This window comes from Theropithecus gelada, chromosome 2, assembly GCF_003255815.1.
Source record: "Theropithecus gelada isolate Dixy chromosome 2, Tgel_1.0, whole genome shotgun sequence".
NCBI lineage: Eukaryota > Metazoa > Chordata > Mammalia > Primates > Cercopithecidae > Theropithecus > Theropithecus gelada.
In genome coordinates this window covers 193293735-193314337 of record NC_037669.1, presented here as the reverse complement: position 1 = coordinate 193314337, position 20603 = coordinate 193293735, and the positions used below count along the sequence as shown (strand labels likewise).

The following is a 20603-nucleotide window of genomic DNA, read 5'->3' as shown; positions in this document are numbered from 1 at the left end:
ATATAATTGATTTGGAAAGATTTTGGATAAGTGATCTGGAGCAGGATTAAAAAGGCAAAGAGCTCTTGAAAATAGCTACCCATAGTCAAGATAATCCAGGAAGGGAGAACGACGCCCTGTGAACCACTGTGGAAAGAACATCTAGAGATGGTCTGACCAGCTGTGCAGCCTCCAAAAAAACCACCATCACTCAGGTGCAGCCTAAGGAGTTACCGGCAATCAGAAAGTGTCAAAAGTTTTCTCAACCTCCCTCATGTTTTTTCTCTTCTTCAGGATTTTCAACCTCCTCACATCCCTTTCTCACCCAAGCCTCAGCAAAATAATGGTCTTTGGCTCTAGCTATCAGCAATAGCTGCAGCAGCACAAATGATCCCTTTCTAGTCCTCTAAAGTTTCAACCTCCATTCTTCAGTGCTTCTGAGTCTAGCATAAGAGCAAGCTTTCTGTCCAGGCCCCTGGAAGGCAGTGGCTGCGCTGGCACCTCCTCAGCTCTGGTTGCAGGGCTCTGGCCTTCTTACGTCTCACACACAGAGGCTCTACTCTACGGCCAGCATTTCTGGCTCCGTCATCTTGGCCACACTTGGCCCATCCATGTTGGCTGCTTTCTTGTACGGGAATCAGGGAAACGGCTCCATAGCCTCAAACATTAATATCTGAAGATTTAGATGCCAGGCATTGTTGTGGTGCACACACCTCTAACCTCATTTAATTAGGCACAGATGACCAAATTATGCAACATTCCAACAGCTTCCTCTGTCTACCCATGCTTGTCCAGCACCTAAGACCACATTTACCCCAAAGTATCTAATATGCCACACCATAAAAGACTTCAGCTTCAAACAAACAGCTTCAGAAAAAACGATTAGACTGAGGTGGTAGAAACTCACCAAAAGGGGAAAGGGAGTTTCCCAAGAACATGTACGTGTGCTGGCCCAGCAGTCGCAGAGGTCTGTCAGCCTGCAGGTCCGTTCCAAGCACAGGGCATGCCAAAAGCAGCCCACCGGGAGCAGAGGAAAAGGGCAAACACCCGGGACCCAGACTATGTGTGCAGGAGGCGCGGCTCCCGTGGGGAGGGAGGAAAGCCATGTTCTGGGCATCTCCCTGTCTGTCCAAATCCACTTGTGTAACGTGCACTCGGAGGAACCACGACGATGGGCTTCAGCAGAGGCCTCTCCACCCCAGGGAGAGTCAGTCAGACGGAAGCAGGCAGAATTCCCAGAGCGCGAAGGCTGGCGCAGATAAGATGAGACTATATATAAACGCTGGGGAACACGGGAAAACACTAACTTCAACTGTTTCAAAGACAGGACTCCAGGCCAAAGCTTGTATGACCAGTTTTGACAGTAAGAACTGCGCTTCAAGAGAAGAGTTAGAAATGTCATTTTCATAGGCAATCAGGATAACAAGAGGCTTCATTCTCCCTCTCCTCTGTGACGCTCTAACTTTCTGGGTGATCCAAGTATTTTTATTTATTTATTTTTATTATTTCTTTTTATTTCTGTGTGTGTGGTTTTGTTTTGTTTTGTTTTGGAGACAGAGTCTCGCTCTGTTACACAGGCTGGAGTGCAGTGGCACCATCTTGGCTCACTGCAACCTCCGCCTCCGTTCAAGGGATTCTCCTGCCTCAGCCTTCCAAGTAGCTGGGATTACAGGTGCGCACTACCACGCCTGGCTAATTTTTGTGTCTTTAGTAGAGACAGGGTTTCACCATGTTGGTCAGGCTGGTCTCAACCTCTTGGCCTCAAGTGATCCACCAGCCTCAGCCTCCCAAACTGCTGGGATGACAGGCGTGAGCCACCGCGCCTGGCCTGGGCGATCCAAGTTTTAAGAACCTAGATAGTCCTGCTGTGCAGGCAATGATTCCAACTTCTGACCCTCAGGTGGAAGAACAGGTTACCAGAAAGTGTTTAAGGGATGGACTATGAGATGCTCACAGTCCTAGCGGAGAGGCAAGAAAAGAGAAAATGTGGTTTTCTTAGCTGAAAACACTAAAACTCCACCCCCACAAGGGGTATTTATGAGTGACAGGGGGTGGGGCCTGGACAGAAGCCATTTTCCCCTGAATCTAGCCACAGGATTACTGATGGCTGATGATCGGCTAGGCCATGTAGCTAAGTAGCTAAGGAGACAGGAGGCCAGGGCTTTGAAAGTTAGATCATGCTCAACAGCAGGTGTTAGGCATGAGGGCAGGTGTTAGGCATGAGGGCAGGTGTTAGGCGTGAGGGCAGGTGTTAGGCGTTGGGGCAGGTATTGGGCGTGAGCGCAGGTATTAGGCCTGAGCGCAGGTGTTAGGCATGGGGGCAGGTGTTAGGCGTGAGCGCAGGTGTTAGGCGTTGGGGCAGGTGTTAGGCGTGGGGGCAGGTGTTAGGCGTGAGCGCAGGTGTTAGGCGTGAGGGCAGGTGTTAGGCGTGAGGGCAGGTGTTGGGCGTTGGGGCAGGTGTTGGGCGTGAGGGCAGGTGTTGGGCGTGAGGGCAGGTGTTAGGCGTGAGCGCAGGTGTTAGGCGTGAGCGCAGGTGTTAGGCGTGAGGGCAGGTGTTAGGCGTGAGGGCAGGTGTTGGGCGTTGGGGCAGGTGTTGGGCGTGAGCGCAGGTGTTAGGCGTGAGGGCAGGTGTTAGGCGTGAGCGCAGGTGTTAGGCGTGAGGGCAGGTGTTAGGCGTGAGGGCAGGTGTTAGGTGTTAGCATCCTTCGATTGGAATGTTGAATCCCCCCAGGCAAGCTAACATGGAGATGGCACCACAACCACCAGGCGTGTGAGAAGTGGGGAGAAAAGGAGAAAACGTACCACGTCTTGTCCCGTGAGGGCATGCTCTGTGGCTTGCTGGAGGGCGGTGGAGGGAGGTCCCTGCCAGCCGCGGCTCTCCGAGGAAAAGAAAAGACTCTGTGGAGCTCTGGTTCCAGTGAAGAATGTTCTTCAGAGGGACAGAGGTCAAGATGATGAGGCTGTTGCTTCAGAAAGGAAGGTGTTTCCTATGCTTTTGCTTCTACATTCTGTGCAAATCTCTCTATTCAATATGGCTATGACCAAAAGGGATTGACATCAAGTTCCAACGGCAGACATTTACAAAGTATCCTTTGTAAAAGGCTAGGTAACATTAATAACATTCAAATAGGAGTAGCAGGGCCAGGCACTCCTCCCAGTAGGAAACGAATCTCAACTGACTTGGCATGGGATTGAGTATTGTCCCGCTCCTCTCCTCATCCTCGTAACCCGAAAAGCGTTCCTTCCTTTGACGGTAGATGGCAGGAAAGAGACTCACAAAGGCGCCCAGAGAACCGGGTCACAGAATTTCTGAGAAGATGGACGCAGCAGACACAGAATTTCTGAGAAGATGGACACAGCAGAAACACTGCAGCTGATGCCATGCTTCCATCCCCGTCAGTGTCTTCATGGCCCCCATTGGGTCCAGTAAGAAACTCCTCAGGGAGTGAGACAAGTTAGGCTCAGATCTCCTTCCTACAGCCACAATGACACTAGTGACAGCAGTACGTTGAGGGGATTTGTGACAGTAACTTGGCTGTTAGCTTTTCCTTAAGGAAATCAAAATTAAGATATTTCTCCACAGATTACCCATCAGCATGGCTCATTTCGTGAAGGACTTGGCAAGCCGCTTCGCTTCAGAATGGAAGGCAAATGCTATAGTGTACTGGGAAGAAAAGGCCTCTGCGTATTACACTACCTCCTTCTTCTGCCCACTCCTCGGGCAAAACATTAGTTCTACATTGGAAAGACTAATTTTAAAAAAACGTAATAAAAATGACGATTTCCCTGTTGAGATCACGTGAACACAAACAGTGAAACAAAGCCCTCGGGGAGGGTAAATGGGTGCAGAGCAGGCTTCTAAGGTGCAGCCCCTCCTTCGTGTGGGCGAGTGATGTCACTTGGAGGACAGGCTGTTCTGGTTCCCCCAGTCCAGGGTCCTCTTGCCCCAGTTGTCTTTCCTTTGTAGCTGTCCTTAGGTTTAGTGTTGGGGTCACAGTCTGGAATTCAACAGAGAGCTTTGAAGGTAATGGGACAGAGGGAGAGGAGAGGAAAGGAGGGAGGAAAACTAGTCTTCTTCATCCTCACTGATATCATAGGCTGCAGCCTTGTGCCTGGGGAGATTTGCTGGGGAACAAGGTGGGGAGGTCTTGCCGGAGAAGGGCCATCGAAAAGACGGGGAGGGGGAGCGCTCGCGAGTGGGGCTGCTGCTGGGGCTCTGCTTTGGACTGATGGCCTGCAGCATCCGGCCCTTCCCCTCTTTCAGCATGTGTTTCTGGAGAAACCGAAAGGAAGAGTCAGAGACAATACCGCGGATCCCACCGAATCATCACCGACGCATCTGGGACTAGGGCAGTCTATGCCGTACTACTGATTTCACGGTGCTCACCTGCTCTCATTACCCGGGAAATTCCCCATTCTTCCCGGATAATCTGTTCTAGGATTATTCTAATCCATCCAAACACCTTCACAGACAGATCCTTCCTGATATCTAACCTAGGACTCACTTGCTCAATGTTTCATTTGGCTGAAAAGACTGCTACTCCTCAAAGACAGAACTCCCACCTGACCTGGGGTTCATGCTGCAGCTACTTGGAGTGGAGGCTGCTTTCTTTTTATTATTCTTTATTCTTTCCTTTCCTTCTATCTAAAATCATACCACAAATAAAAGCTGGGCAAGGCGTTTTGCTTATCTTGTCACCAGATTTCAAGGCTGATAGAGAGCTGGCAAAATGATCTAGGAGAATGTGTAACCTCTTTCTGTAAAGATTTCAAAAACCTTGCTGGGGACAGTTGAAAGATAGTTCTGCCCAGATAAGGGGACTAGACTAGATCACTCCTTAATTGTCGACGTCCCTTTCTGCTCGATGATTCTGTAATTCTTTCCACGACATGGGAGCTCCCTACACTGTCCAGTGGGGAAGAACATACCAGCGCTCCTTCCGGACCAAACATTTCCAGAAAACTTCCAATGAATTCCCGGGACTTCTCCTCCCACTTCTGAATGAGGTCAATGCTTTTTTCCTCCACCTTCTGAACAAATTCTTTGGACTTTTCCTCCACGTCTTTCACTTTCTTCTTTACTTTGTCAACCCTCTCCTGCAAGTGGTATTTCTTCTCCTAGATAAAGAAACAACTATTTTGAGAAATAATGCTCATGCCCAACTTCTCTACCATAAGAGAACAAAAAAACATGGCTCAAGCACTCAACTGACACTGTTTTCAGTCTAGAATTCTGCTTTGCTTTAATCTACCCTACACATCATTAGCATAATAACAGATAAGATATGCTGTGGATGCACACACAAAATAGTAATGCTAATATTGTGGGCATTTGGGAATAAACTAAAAATATAGGCTATACCCAGTCACAGGCAGGTAGCCAAATAAAGTCAGAGTTTTAAAGATAAAACATAAACTTGGAACATAAACATGCCCAGCATGACCCAAACTTCATTCCAGAGGGAGATACAGAGGCAGCTAAAGATCCCTGCACAGCACTGCCGAGAATAACGCATCACGATGGATCGAGGGAGAAAACACTGATCTTCCGCTTCATCCGCTCATCGAACTGCGTCTCCCCTGTCGCTGGCTGACTCCATTATTTTAATGAGCTGTGTTTTCGCTTTTGCTGCTTTCGTGTTTTAAGGTCCGTTTACTCATCTGCGAAATGCTGACACTCGTTGGCCCTACCGACTTTGCTAAAGGAAAGGAAAACGGTATAAACCCTGTGGCGGAGGGGAGGGGAGTCTTTAGTCAAATGAAAAGTATCCTTGGCCAGGCACAGTGGCTCATGCCTGTAATACCAGCACTTTGGGAAGCTGAGGTGGGAGGACTGCTTGAGGCCAGGAACTCGAAAGCAGCCTAGACAACATAGCAAGACCTCATCTCTACTAAAAATAAAAATATAAAAAATTAGCTGGGTATGGTGGCCTGTGCCCATAGTCCCAGCTACTCAGGAGGCTGAGATGGAAGGATCACTTGACACCGGAGGTCAAGGCTGCAGTAAGCCAAGATTGTGCCACTGTACTCTGGCCTGGGTGACTGAGTGTTACTCTATCTCAAAAAAAGAAAAAGAAAAGTGCTCTCATAATTTCCAGATCATAAAGAGGAAAGGGAATATGTTTTTTTTTTGTTTTTTTTTTTTTGAGACGGAGTCTCGCTCTGTCACCCAGGCTGGAGTGTAGTGGCCGGATCTCAGCTCACTGCAAGCTCCGCCTCCCGGGTTCACGCCATTCTCCTGCCTCAGCCTCCCGAGTAGCTGGGACTATAGGCGCCCGCCACCTCGCCCGGCTAGTTTTTTGTATTTTTTAGTAGAGACGGGGTTTCACCGTGTTAGCCAGGATGGTCTCGATCGCCTGACCTCGTGATCCGCCCGTCTCGGCCTCCCAAAGTGCTGGGATTGCAGGCGTGAGCCACCGCGCCCCGCGGGAATATGTTTACAATTTTTAAACACCTGATTTTTATGGGAAAAAATAAAGCTATAGTAAATAAATTAACAAGAGCTAGTGTTTGTCTGCCTAGATAAATCATATTTAGATGTAATCATTTTATCCATTCTTATAGCACAATTCACAGAGATGGCAGCAGGTGGGGGAGCATGGTAAACTGATTATGTAGGAGACATTAAAGTTAGCAGCTTTCTTCTTTTTAAATTAATTTTATTGAGGTCTAATTTACGTACAAAATGTATAGTGTCAGATAGATACGGTAGCTCATGCCTGTAATCCCAGCGCTTTGGGAGGCCAAGGGGGGCCGATCGCTTGAGGCCAGGAGTTCAAGACCAGCCTGGGAAACATGGCAAAACCCCATCTCTGCTAAAAAAAAATACAAAAATTAGCCAGGCGTGGTGGCACAAGCTTGTAATCACTGCTATTCAGGAGGCTAAGGCACCAGAATCACTTGAACCCAGGAGACAGAGGCCACAGTGAGCCGAGATCATGCCACTGCACTCCAGCCTGGGCAACAGAGCAAGACCCTGTCTCAAAAAGAAAGAAATACTACATATATATATGTAGTGTGTATGTGTGTGTGTATATATATATACACTGCAGTATATATATAACTGTTTACAAAAAAGATGAATATATCTATACTACATACCTATATATACACTACATACATATATATATGAGTTTTTTTGTTTGTCTGTTTGTTTAGAGATGGGGTCTCGCTATGCTGCCTCCAGACTGGTCTCAAACTCCTGGCCTCAAGCAGTCCTCCCGCCTCAGCCTCCCAAAGTACTGGGATTACAGGCATGAACCACCAAGCCCAGTAAAATATACAGTTTCTAAAAGGCAATAGTAAGCTAAGATAAACTTAAGCTTTCATCAATCAAAATTTAAAACTCAGGTCTCTGCGGGGAAGTGGTGTGTCGTGTGTCACTGTCCACACGGGGAGAGGGTTCATAGGCTTAAGGAGATTTCCAAAAGATCATCCAACCAAAAAAGAAAAAGGAAGTTTAAGAGACACAGTTTTCAATTTATTAACAGAAATACTGTACTATCTAAATTACTCTCTTATTTATTTTGTTGGCTGTATGGCTTTATACCAATGTGTTGGTACTAGACCGTAACAGCAGAAACTGTTTCATTCTTTTTGTAAACAGTTAACATAGTGGTAATTCATTCACTGAACTTTTGGGAGTGATCATTAGAGCTAACTGCAAAGCCAGTTCAGCTAAGATGGAGTGAGAGGCAATACGTATCCCACAGAGTCAGGGAAGTCTGGGGTGCGGTTGGAACTCACGTTGATGAAGCTGACATTGAGCTCCTTTGCCGTGTAGCCCCTCTGCAGGTTCCGCCTCGCATACACATCATAGTCCCGCACAATTCGGGTGATGATGTCTGACGTGGAGATACCTTCTGTCCTCTGTGTTGGAGCAAACATGCCTGACTCAGAAACACATACAGACAAACACTGTGAGGTTCTGGTTAGCTCAGGTATTAAGACTAAATGGAAACTGGGGGCAACGTTCCTTTCCTTTCCTCAAAAAGCAGTATCTGTTATTACTAAATGAAACGGAGAGATACTGATATACAGAAGGAAGACTGAATGAAAGTCCAGAGGTAAGGCAAAGAAGAGTTACATAGCCCTAATATTACGAAAAATATGAGAAAGCATTTCCTGAAATTAAGAGAGATATCAAAAGTAGATGTTTATACCAAGAATTGATGGATGTCATGAACTGATGATGAAGAATTGATGAATGCTATGCTCATCTTTACCTTTTATCCAAAATGCGGCCTGAAAGAGGATGTTGAATTTCTAATGTACACATTTTCCTCTGTAAAGTAGCAACACGGCTGAACATCTACAGCTGCCCTGAGATCCCCTAAACTGAGGAAGCACATCAGGTCACTCACCTGCCTCCTTGATGTGCTTATAAACATCATCACTTCCAGCAGATGAATAAGGGATATCATCATGGGCTACAAAATCAATCTGAAAATAAGGAAACATCATTAAAACCCACGATAACTGCCATTCAGAAAGACCCAGTCAATGTTCTCAGGCCCAGAGAAAGGACAATAAGCAGAGGTCAGGCTACAATCTATTCACAAACCACCCAACCTAATGATTTATGGAGCATAAATAGAAAGTTAGCCAGCTGCTTTTCTCGCTGTTTCTCCTAGTCTACTAGAACTGTTACCCTCACTCTGGACACCAGTCATCTTGCTGTGGTCAACAGGGCCAGAGGGTTTGCTGGTGAACCAGTTAGTGGGTAGAGCCTAGGAAAGAAGGAAATCTCCCTGTCCTGGGTCTGGAAGGATTTGGTCAAATAAGGGTTTCTAAAAGTATGAGAAAGGCCGGGCGCGGTGGCTCACACCTGTAATCCCAGCACTTTGGGAGGCCAAGGCAGGCAGATCACGAGGTCAGGAGTTTAAGACCATCCTGGCTAACGCAGTGAAACCCCGTCTCTACTAAAAATACAAAAAAATAAGCCAGGCATGGGGACCGGCGACTGTAATCCCAGCTACTTGGGAGGCTGAGGCAGAATTGCTTGAACCCGGAAGGTAGAGGCTACAGTGAGCTGAGACCGCACCACTGCACTCCAGCCTGGGTGAAAGAGCAAGACTGTCTCCAAAAAAAAAAAAAGTATGAGAAAGAGGTTACTTCTTTCCTAACTGGTTTCTCTCAGTCCGTGAGAAAAGAGGGAATATAAAAATAGCAACCACCAGCCCTATGACTGGAATAGATACATCTATACTCCTGAGAAATACAAACCCAAAGCCATAAAAGACATTTTATCCTCAGGATCTATCATTTTACTACCTTTTTTTTTTTTTTTTCAGACCAAGTATCACTCTGTCACCCAGGCTGGGGTACAGTGGCACGATCTCGGCTCACGGCAACCTCTGCCTCCTGGATTCAAGCCATTCTCCTGCCTCAGCCTCCCGAGTAGCTGGGACTACAGGTGCATGTCACCACGCCTGGATAATCTTTGTATTTTTAGTACAGACGGGGTTTCACCATGTTGGCCAGGCTGGTCACAAACTCCTGACCTCAAGTGATCTACCTGACTCGGCCTCCCAAAGCGCTGGGATTACAGGCGTGAGCCACCGCGCCTAGCCATTTTACTACTATGAATATCCTTTGCAAGAGCAAGAAGAGACGAATGACACTGGGGATCAATAACGTTGTTCAGAGACATGCTAAACTTCACTTACTCCTTCCTGAATGGGCCACCAGCCTTTTGCTGATAATTACTAAGATCACTCTACCTCCAGAGACCACTGTAGTGTGAAGCATGTTCACTGGGACTATGTCAGAGACCCTCAGCTAGCATCTCAATTACTCATGAACAACTTGTCAGGGATCCATAGGCAGCAAAGTAAAGAACAGGAGGCTGAAGGCCAGGCACGGTCACTCACGCCTGTAATTCCAGCACTTTGGGGGGCTGAGGCAGGCGGATCACGAAGTCAGGAGATTGAGACCATCCGGGTTAACATGGTGAAACCCCGTCTCTACTAAAAATACAAAAAAATTAGCCGGACGTGGTGGTGGCGCCTGTAATCCCAGCTACTCGGGAGGCTGAAACAAAAGAATCGCCTGAAACTGGGAGGTGGAGGTTGCAGTGAGTCGAGATCGCGCCACTGCACTGCAGCCTGGGCAACAGAGCGAGACTCCGTCTCAAAAAAAAAAAAGAATGGGACAAGCAAAACTTAGAGTTGAGTATATACTGTTAACAAAGAGAAAAGCAGAGTTAGAAATTCCTCTAACCAGCCGGGCGCGTTGGCTCAAGCCTGTAATCCCAGCACTTTGGGAAGCTGAGGTGGGTGGATCACAAGGTCAGGAGATCAAGACCACAGTGAAACCCCGTCTCTACTAAAAAATACAAAAAACTAGCCAGGCGAGGCGGTGGGCGCCTGTAGTCCCAGCTACTCGGGAGGCTGAGGGAGGAGAAAGGCGTGAACCCGGGAGGTGGAGCTTGCAGTGAGCTGAGATCGCACCACGGCATTCCAGCCTGGGCGACAGAGCGAGACTCCGTCTCAAAAGAAAAAAAAAAAAAAAAAAACAGAAATTCCTCTAACCTCATACTTCTGTGTGGGCCTGCGGGCTGTGATGCTGAGAATAATCTTGCTTACCACTTTTGGAGCCACTGGCTGCTAAGTGTTGATGTAGAAAAGTCAGAGAATTATAGAAGATCTGTCCCAATCCTCAATAGTTACAGTAAATATCCCCTCTTCAGGCCTACCCATGTATTGCTTTAGAAGCCCTTTGGCTGCCTTTATTCTTTCTGCCTCACTCAACAATTTACCTACAACATTCCACACACCCCTGTAGAGAACTGACAACGTGCTTGCTGTTTCCTCAGGCGTGGGGACCTCTAACCTGGCCTAATCAATCCTTCTCATCTTTTATACCCACCTTTTGCAGGAAACCTGTGGCTTTTTTTAAAAAGTAGAGACAGGGTCTTGTTATGTTGCCCAGGCTGGTCTCGAACTCCTGGGCTCAAGCGATCCTCCCACCTTGGTCTCCCAAAGTGCTGGGATTACAGGCATGAGCCACTGCACCTGGCTGAAATCTGTTACTTTAATGTGGGAGAATTAAAAGGAGGTAAGGGGTTGATAATAACTTACTGAGAAGCAGTGAGAAATATCCCTGGTTTCTGAGTCCACCCAATTTCTAGCCTAAGACCAAAGCCCTGAAATGAAACTTAAGCCAAGAAAAGTCTATGTTAATCCGTCTTGTTTCCTGGTAATGTGACCGTCTTCAGAGTTCGCCTGGGGCTATGGATCTTCTCAGGAGACTGGCACGTTCTAAGGGTAGACATGCCTGTGGTGTGGGGGGAAAAGTCTCGTAACTGACAAGTTCAATTCCCAGCTCTGCCAATGGTGTAACTTGGAGCAGGTTATTTGGTTTCTCTAGGACTTGTTACTCACATGTGAAGTGGAAATGATAACCACACCACAGGATTGTTGTGGGGAGAAAATGGAATAGAATGGATGTAAAACTGCTTGCAAACCATCCAACCCCATATAAACGTCAGGGATGACTATTATCACTAGTAATATCACTGTCATCTCCTATGAAACTTACATATGAGGTAGAAGTCAAACAAAGCTAGTGGAAAACCAGCCTGCGTGCCAGCAGTCGTGAGAGTTGAGGGGATTCTGGAACAAGGAAGGGGAATATGTGTCCAGTTTCTTACCCGGTGTTCGGCCAGGAACTCAGGTGTCAGGGTCCAGGGCGCATTCCTCACCACCTCATCCACATAACGGCAGTGCTGGACTGCGTCATAGCGCTCGTTCTCATTCATCACCGTGAAGCCTTTGAAGTTGTGTGTGAGCTCATCGCTGCAAACTGAGTTCACCACATCATAAACTGTGGGTCGGAGTCCTCTTTGCTTAGCCACTCCTCAGCCACTGACCTCTCCCATCTTCTCCCACTGCTTAGGACTGCAACCATCTTCCCCAACTGGAGAAAAGTCTTCTAAAGGCAGTTGAACCTGGGTAACAACGCTTTTCCTAATGCAGCATATACCTTCAGGAGCAACACTCACTAAATAGTATGTTCATACTTTGGAGAAGAGACGGTACAACAGGTGACCAAGATCTTCGACTCTGAAATCAACCTGCTGTGCATGTCTGTATCGATTAAGTCCTTAAACATGTTTTCCTATTTTATTCACACTGGACTGGACCACATGACATTTCCTTGGCAGACTTTTGTATTCCAGTTGATTCAAAATAATAAAGTGAAATCTAAAGCAAATGTTTTTTAACTGGGCAACAGAAGTCATTGTTGCTCCTGTGACTGGCAGAAACTCGGCTAAAAACAGTGAGATAAATGTCAGACGTCACAGTCAATGAGCTTGAAGCTCCTCTCTCCAGGTTTAGGTTGCTGGTACCTCATATATTTCATGTTTTAGAGAGGCTGTACTACATCCTTCACTTAAAAACGGAAATAAGAGCCGGTGTACTCAGGTTATAAAGACAGAAGAGAAACAGACTCTACTCTCATCTTTTTCTGCACTGCACCTGAAGTCACCAAATGTTTTCTTACCTCCCACAATGAGGTACGTATTAGGGAAAAGGTTCTTTGCTTGCATCAGAGCTCGGGCATGACCAGAGTGAAATAAGTCAAATATTCCATCGGCATAAACTCTCACAGGTCGCTCACCTAAATCCAAATGAAAGAATAGATCACAAAAATACTTTTTTTTTTTTTTTGAGACCAAGTCTTACTCTGTTGCCCAGGCTGGAGTACAGTGGCATGATCTCGGCTCACTGCACCTTCCACCTCCTGGATTCAAGTGGTTCTCCTGCCTCAGCCTCCCAACTAGCCAGGACTACAGGTGCATGTCATCATGTCTGGCTATTTTTGTGTTTTTAGCAGAGATGGGGTTTTTCCTTGTTGGCCAGGCTGATCTCGAACTCCTGGTCTCAAATGATCTGCCAGCCTCAGCCTCCCAAAGTGCTGGGATTACAGGTGTGAGCCACTGTGCCCAGCCACAAAAATACATTGATTCGATATCTTGTACTTGGCAAATGGAAATGGCCCTGGGTGACAGTTCCATGACTGCATACTCCTTTTTTTTTTTTTTTTTTTGAGGTGGAGTCTCGCTGTCTCCCAGGTTGGAGTACAGTGGCGCAATCTTGGCTCACTGCACACTCTGCCTTCCAGGTTCATGCCATTCTGCCTCAGTCTCCCGAGTAGCTGAGACTACAGGCACCCACCACCATAACCGGCTAATTTTTTTTTTTTTTTTTTTTTTAGTAGAGATGGGGTTTCACAGTGTTAGCCAGGATGGTCTCGATCTCCTGACCTCGTGATCCACCCACCTCGGCCTCCCAAAGTGCTGGGATTACAGGCGTGAGCCACCGCGCCCTGCCCCATTGCATACTCCTTTCTTTAGATGTTCTCTGGGTATTCACCCTAATTTGGGGGTAGGTTGGGTTATGAAAAATAACTTGACTATAAACACCTTTTCATTTTTTTTTTGAGACAGGGTCTCACTCTGTTATCCAGGCTGGAGTGCAGTGGTACGATCAGAGCTCACTGCAGCCTTGACCTCCTGGGCTCAAGTGATCCTCCCATCTCAGCCTCCGAAGTAGATGGGACCACAGATGCACACCACCATGCCAGCTAATTTTTTTTTTTATTATTTTTTGTAGAGACCATGTTGCCCAGGCTGGTCTCGAACTTCTGGACTCAAGCAATCCCACCTTGGCCTCCCAAAATGCTGGGATGGTGTGAGCCACCATACTCAGCCTATAAAGAGATTTTTAACATCATCATCTGCACTAACTGCCTCTGGTAGCCTGGTTGTACCAAACTTGTCAGGCACAACTAATAAGAGAGCTGTCAACTTAGAAGCCAGGAAATGATTTCCTGGGGAACAAGGCTAATTCCAAAGCCAAATAAACATTAAAAACGAGATCAGCATAATGGTTCGTCATGCTTTAAATAATAAATGTAAGGAGTCCATGTAACTTATCCCTTTATGTGAATAAAGGAAGAGCTATTTTACTGCAGCAGAAAATAACAGTAGGAGCATTTACATCATTTGGGAAAGACAGGTCAAAGTGTCATCAGATACACTGTGCTGAGGCTGAGAATCAGATACACTGAGGCTGAGGGTTAGATACACTGAGGCTGAGGGTCAGGTACACTGAGGCTGAGGGTCCGATACACTGAGGCTGAGGGTCAGGTACACTGAGGCTCAGGGTCAGGTACACTAAGGCTGAGGATCAGATACACTGAGGCTCAGGGTCAGATACACTGAGGCTGAGGGTCAGATACATCTCCTTCCTCTCTTCAGGGCAATGAAACAAGGAGAAGAGAATTGGTTCTCAGGAGGTTTATGAAGTTTTGTTTTCAAAAAACTTTATTGATAAACAAGTAGATTTTAAACCAAGAAATAATACACTGCTGAAAGGAGTATCAGCAACTTCCAAGAGGGGCAATTAGGTCGTATCTATCAAAAGACAAACGACAAATGCTTATAGCTTTGGCCCAGCCATTCTAATTCTGGGAATTCTCTCACAGTAAATACAGACGTTATTCATTGCAGTACAGTTTATAGGAAATGACCTACATTTCAATGGAAGATTGAATATAGCATAATACACCCACTAAAAGGTGGGAGGATATATAAACAATTTACTTAGCTACTCACAGAAGTGGGTAATATTGGTGGCCTGTTACAGAGACAGCAGGTGGCTGTGAGCCAGGTCTTGAGAGGAAGACATTTTACTTTATGCCCTTTTTGTACTTTATGGATATTAAACTGTGGGAATATATTGATTTCATTTGATGTGATTTTTTGAAACAGGGTCTGGCTCTGTCACCCAGGCTGGAGTGCAGTGGCATGGTCTCAGCTCACTGAAACCTCCATCTCCCAGGCTCAAATGATCCTCCCACCGCAGCCTCCTAAGTAGCTGGGACTAGGTACACACCACCATGCCCGGCTAATTTTTATATTTTTTGTAGAGATGGGGTTTCACATGTTGCCCAAGCTAGCTGTATTTTATGTATTTATTTATTTACTTATTTATTTGAGATGGAGTCTTGCTCTGTCACCCAAGCTGGAGGGTGGTGACATGATCTAGGCTCATGCAACCTCTGCCTCCCAGGTTCAAGTGATTCTCCTGCCTCAGCCTCCCAAGTCACTGGGATTACAGGCGAAAGCCACCATGCCGGGATAATTTTTGTATTTTTATATTCGTATCCCATGTTGGCCAGGCTGGTCTCAATCTCCTGACCTCAAGTGATCCGCCTGCCTTGACCTCCCAAAGTGCTGGGATTACAGGCGTGAGCTACCGCGCCCAGCCCAGGCTGGTTGTATTGATGTTATAATACAGGAAATAAAAATTTTACATTAAATATACCAATCCAATGGAAAACTAAGAATTAATTTAACGGATTTAAGAGTCAGAAAGGTCATAGCTCAAGCTTTCCAATCAGCTTTCTTCCTCTGTAACCTTAACTTCCTTATGCCTCAGTTTTCTCATCTATGAGAGAAAGCAGGCCAGGTACAGGAGCTCACACCTGTAATTCCAGCACCTTGGGAGACCAGGGCAGGAGGACTGCTTGAGCCCAGGAGTTTGAGACCAGCCTGGGCAACACAGTGAAACCCTATCTCTATTAAAATTATTTTTTACTGCCACCATGTGTCAACTAAAAAAAAGAAGAAAAAAATTATTTTTAAAAAGATAATTTTTAATAAGACAAAGCAAAATAAAACAAAATCTGAGCATATAATCCCCCTTCTATATCCCAGAAGTCACTGCATTGGCTCTATGCCTATTAAAAAATAATACATTAAAAAGATTTTTGGGCCGAGCATGGTGGCTCACGCCTGTAATCCCAGCACTTTGGGAGGCCGAGGCAGGCAGATCACCTGAGGTCAGCAGTTGAGGCCAGCCTGGCCAATATGGTGAAACCCTGTGTCTACTAAAAATACAAAACTTAGCTGGGCATGGTGGTGGGCGCCTGTAATCCCAGCTACTCGGGAGGCTGAGGCGGGAGAATCTCTTGAACCCGGGAGGCGGAGGTTCCAGTGAGCTGAGATTGCGCTACTACACTCCGGCCTGGGAGACAGAGGGACACTCTGTCTAAAAAAAAAAAAAAAAAAAAACTTTTTTTGAAGTATCCCAGAGGTCATGTCCATGAAGTAACTAACATACCTCCATTTTTCCTAAACAAGTCCAGAGGGGCTACAATCTCACACTATTTGATCCTGAAACACAAGGGATAGAATATGCAAATTAAGACTATTTTGTTGTTTCTTTGCTACTAGACAGCATAGAGCAGGGAAATTTTCTCATTGCCTGGATGGTGGCAATAGCACAGAAGGCTGTTGATCAAGTGGCTGCTTGCAGCACAGCTAATCATCCTAGGTTAGGCCAAGTAGATCACTGAACCTTTTCTCAGACCAATCCCAGATGCTCCTCTTGCTCTCTCCAGTGCTTCCCCAGCCTACCAACGTCTCAACTGGCCACCATTCCATCCCGCCTTTGGCAAACCCAGGCTGACATATTAACCAAACGGCCAGAAGGGGTCACTGTTGAACTAGTCTGGGAAGAAAGTTAGCGTTAGCCATTCTTTTACCAAGTGGCTATTGGCCAGGATAACCACACCCCGGATTTAATGTATATTATAGTACATATAATCATATTTATATAAATTATATCCTTTTAATATAATGTTTAATGTTTCTATTATACAATGTAATATAATACATATTTGATATCATTTATATATTATGCATATATTTTATATATATATATATTTTTTATAGATATATATTTTTTGAGATGGAGTCTCACTCTGTCGCCCAGGCTAGAGTGCAGTGGCGTGACCTTGGCTCACTGCAACCTCCGCCTCCCAGGTTCAAGTGATTCTCCTGTCTCAGCCTCCTCAATAGCTGGGATTACAGGCATGTGCCACCACGCCCAGTTAATTTTTTGCATTTTTAGTAGAGAGGGGTTTCACTGTGTTAGCCAGGATGGTCTCGATCTCCTGACCTTGTGATCCACCCACCTCAGCCTCCCAAAGTGCTGGGATTACAGGTGTGAGCCACCGCACCCGGCATATATATATGTGTGTGTGTGTGTGTGTGTATGTATATATGTATATGTATATGTATGTATGTTTTTTTTTTTTTAAAGATAGTGTCTCTGTCACCCAGGCTGAAGTGTGGTGGTGCAATCATGGCTTGTTGTAGTCTAGACCTCCTGGGCTCAAACGATCCTCTCACCTCAGACTCCTGGGTAGCTGGGACTATAGATGCACACTACCACACTTGGCTAATTTTTAAATTTTTTGTAGAGATGGGATCTCATTGTATTGCCCAGGCTGGTCTTAAGGATAGGTCTTGAGGATAGGTCTTCCTATCCTCAAGCAATCCTTCTGCCTTGGCCTCCCAAAGTGCTGGGATTATTGTCTTGAGCCACCACACTCAACCTCTGTATACTATTAACAGCAACTCCCTTTCATGCTCAAAACTGTCCTGATTTGGATGATAAATTATATGGTTTATATGGATCATGAATTATACTATACACTGCACCACTGGTGACTAAGTAACCATATGTCCTCCCATAGGCAGAAGAAACCTGGGTTCCAATTAATGATCTCTTTGGATGTATTTATTCTCCCAAATACCTACCACTGAAACATTCTGTTCCTAACAGATTTCCATTGCCCTTCACACTCTCCCTTTTCCTTCCTTTCTCTGAGTTAAACATATTGCTGATTTTTTTCATCTTCCAAAAGATTCCCAGAGCTGACCTTCTTGTCTCTCAAATCATATTTGTTTTTCTCTAAGTGGAGAATCTTCTCCTAGATTATACAACCTCCCTCGTAAAAACCTGGGGAGCAGGAGGGAGGTGTGGAGACTTCCCTAGAGCATGTGCATTCTTTATTGCTTTATTCCTTGTCCTGCACTGGCATAAATGCAGTTAGCGGCTTGGTGATTTAACATACAACAGTCAGACAAAATGAGATCTAAGAGAAAACCCAGAGTTCAAATTAAGCTGGCAAATTTATAGGCTAATTTGTGGCAGTTTGTTCCACCAAAAATACAATTATTTTGCTGAAGGCCTTCTATTCTAATGCTTACAAGGAGTAGCACCATTCCAGGGTGAGGTTTTAGCTGCAATTCTATCCCACTAATTATCTGTTTTACTGTAGGGGAGCCTTCACTTCTTAGTTACTATGGACTATAACTGCTTTATGTACATAACGAAGAAACTATAAAGTTGATAATCTTGAAAACGACTTATTTGTAAAATTCTATAATTCTAAAATTAAAAAGTTATACTAGTCAGGACTTGTTAATTATAAGCTTTAAAACTTGGAAACAGGCCCGGCACGGTGGCTCACTCCTGTAGTCCCAGCGACTCGGGAGGCTGAGACTCAAGAACTGCTTGAACCCCGAAGGGAAAGGCTGCAGTGAGCTGAGATCACGCCGCCGCACTACAACCTGGTTGACAGAGCAAGACTCTGTCTCAACAACAAAACAAAACAAAACAAAAGACCAACTTGGAAACAGTACACATATTTTCAAATTTTATGTACCACAAATGATATACGGACAAATTAGCAACAAACTGGGTAATGCAACCCATCGGATCAAATCTAAATGAATAGCTGACTGTAAATGTGTATCATTAGAGAGTATGTAAGAAGTTCTTGCTTTCAACAGCCTCTACTATCTCATCTGAATGGGAACCCTGAACTATCTTCTGGCGTTTTGAAGTGAGACCTGGCTACCATTACACTCTGATTCATAGTCTCTGGTTTTCCTTGTCATTTTACCCTGCCTCCAGGAGCCTACCTATTACCCAAATAAAGGAAGCCAAACTCAAAAATCTTATCATGGAATCAGAGGGTTGTGATCAATATGAACTATATCTAAACATTTTTTCAAAAAGAAAGGATTCTCTGGAATTAGCCTCCTTTTTGTTGAGGACCCAAAAACCACAATACGTATACCCAAGATAAGGCCAAGGGGTAAGTGCTAAAATTCCCAGTATTGGCCGGGCGCGGTGGCTCACGCCTGTAATCCCAGCACTTTGGGAGGCTGAGATGGGTGGATCACAAGGTCAAGAGTTCCAGACCAGCCTGGCCAATATGGTGAAACCCCATCTCTACTAAAAATACAAAAATTAGCTGGGTGGGGTGGCGGGCACTTGTAATCCCAGCTACTCGGGAGGCTGAGGCAGAAGAATCGCTTGAACCCGGGAGGCAGAGGTTGCAGTGAGCCAAGATTGCGCCACTGCACACCAGCCTGGGCAACAGAGTGAGACTCTGCCTCAAAAGAAAAAAAAATCCCGGTATGACACTGTACATCACTTCTATTTGTTTTTTTGTTTGTTTTGAGACAGGGTCTCACTCTGTCACCCAGGCTGGAGTGCAGTGGGTTCACGTAATTCTCGTGCCTCAGCCTCCCGAGTAGCTGGGACTACAGGGGCCTGCCACCACGCCTGGCTAACTTTTGTATTTTGAGTAGAGACAGGGTTTCACCATGTTGGCCAGGCTGGTCTCAAACTCCTGTCCTCAAGGGATGATCCGCCCGCCTCGGTCTCCCAAAGTGCTGGGATTACAAGTGTGAACCACCACTCCTGGCCCACTTCTATTTGTATTTCACTGTTCTTTAGTTACAACAGAAAGCAAACATACCAATACAATTAAGAAGTAACCACAAATATACTAAATGCACAGATTTGTGGCTATAACTCCCTCTTATTCCCTGGTGTCTGCCTGAGTCTTAGTTCAGCCCTATATTTACAGGGTAGAAAGAACACTTAGTATAGTAATCAGAAGAAGTGAAAAAGGATTGGGAAAAAAAGGAGAATGGGGGAATTTACAGAGAAGAAAGAATATTTGCTGTAAGACTTTGTATTCATAACAAATGCTCTTGGAAGTTTATTTTTACAGTGATCTCTAAAACCAATTGCCCCACATAAGAAAAGCATCTTGAATATATGTTAGTAATTTATGTGGTCAAAAACTGCTAATTAATGATGTAAATTAAGCATACAAATAAAGAGCAAGGGCTTTGAAAATAATAAAGTATTTTTTAGAACCTGGAAAATCATAATATCAGTAAAAATAAAATTAAGTGATGAGCATCTCCCAACCTGGGATATTTTTGTTCTCTATCAATCGGCAGCATCATAGCCAGCTGACAGAGCGTAGAGAGGTGGTGGGGAATTCTGAAGGCTATGAAGAATGTGACAGCCTGACATATGATTTGGACTTTATAGAAACAGATAAGATCATAACTCAGCTCAGGCTAATCTAATATCGCATTGTTTCTGCTCTACTATACCTCATACCTACAGCAACAGCCCAGGAAACAGGTGTATGATAATAAGAAAATGAACAACAGCCCAGGAAACAGGTGTATAATAATAAGAAAATAGGCCGGGCGCGGTGGCTCACGCCTGTAATCCCAGCACTTTGGGAGGCCGAGGCGGGCGGATCACGAGGTCAGGAGATCGAGACCATCCTGGCTAACATGGTGAAACCCCGTCTCTACTAAAAATGCAAAAAATTAGCCGGGCGAAGCGGCGGGCGCCTGTAGTCCCAGCTACTCGGGAGGCTGAGGCAGGAGAATGGCGTGAACCCGGGAGGCGGAGCTTGCAGTGAGCCGAGATCGCGCCACTGCA

At 45.6% G+C, this 20603-nt stretch overlaps 1 protein-coding gene across 1 annotated transcript in view; it reads right to left on the bottom strand.

The window, feature by feature from the left end:
* Positions 1-3722: 3722 nt before the first annotated feature.
* Positions 3723-20603, bottom strand: part of PCYT1A (phosphate cytidylyltransferase 1, choline, alpha) — a 30265-nt gene continuing 13384 nt past the window's right edge. Inside the window, exons 2-7 of the mRNA XM_025377396.1 lie at positions 12487-12603; positions 11633-11784; positions 8343-8421; positions 7726-7868; positions 4909-5097; positions 3723-4252 (exon numbers count right to left, since the gene is read on the bottom strand). Of these exons, the coding sequence (XP_025233181.1) occupies positions 4046-4252; positions 4909-5097; positions 7726-7868; positions 8343-8421; positions 11633-11784; positions 12487-12603 (887 nt within the window). The 3' untranslated portion in view covers positions 3723-4045. The remainder of the gene's footprint in view (positions 4253-4908; positions 5098-7725; positions 7869-8342; positions 8422-11632; positions 11785-12486; positions 12604-20603) is intronic.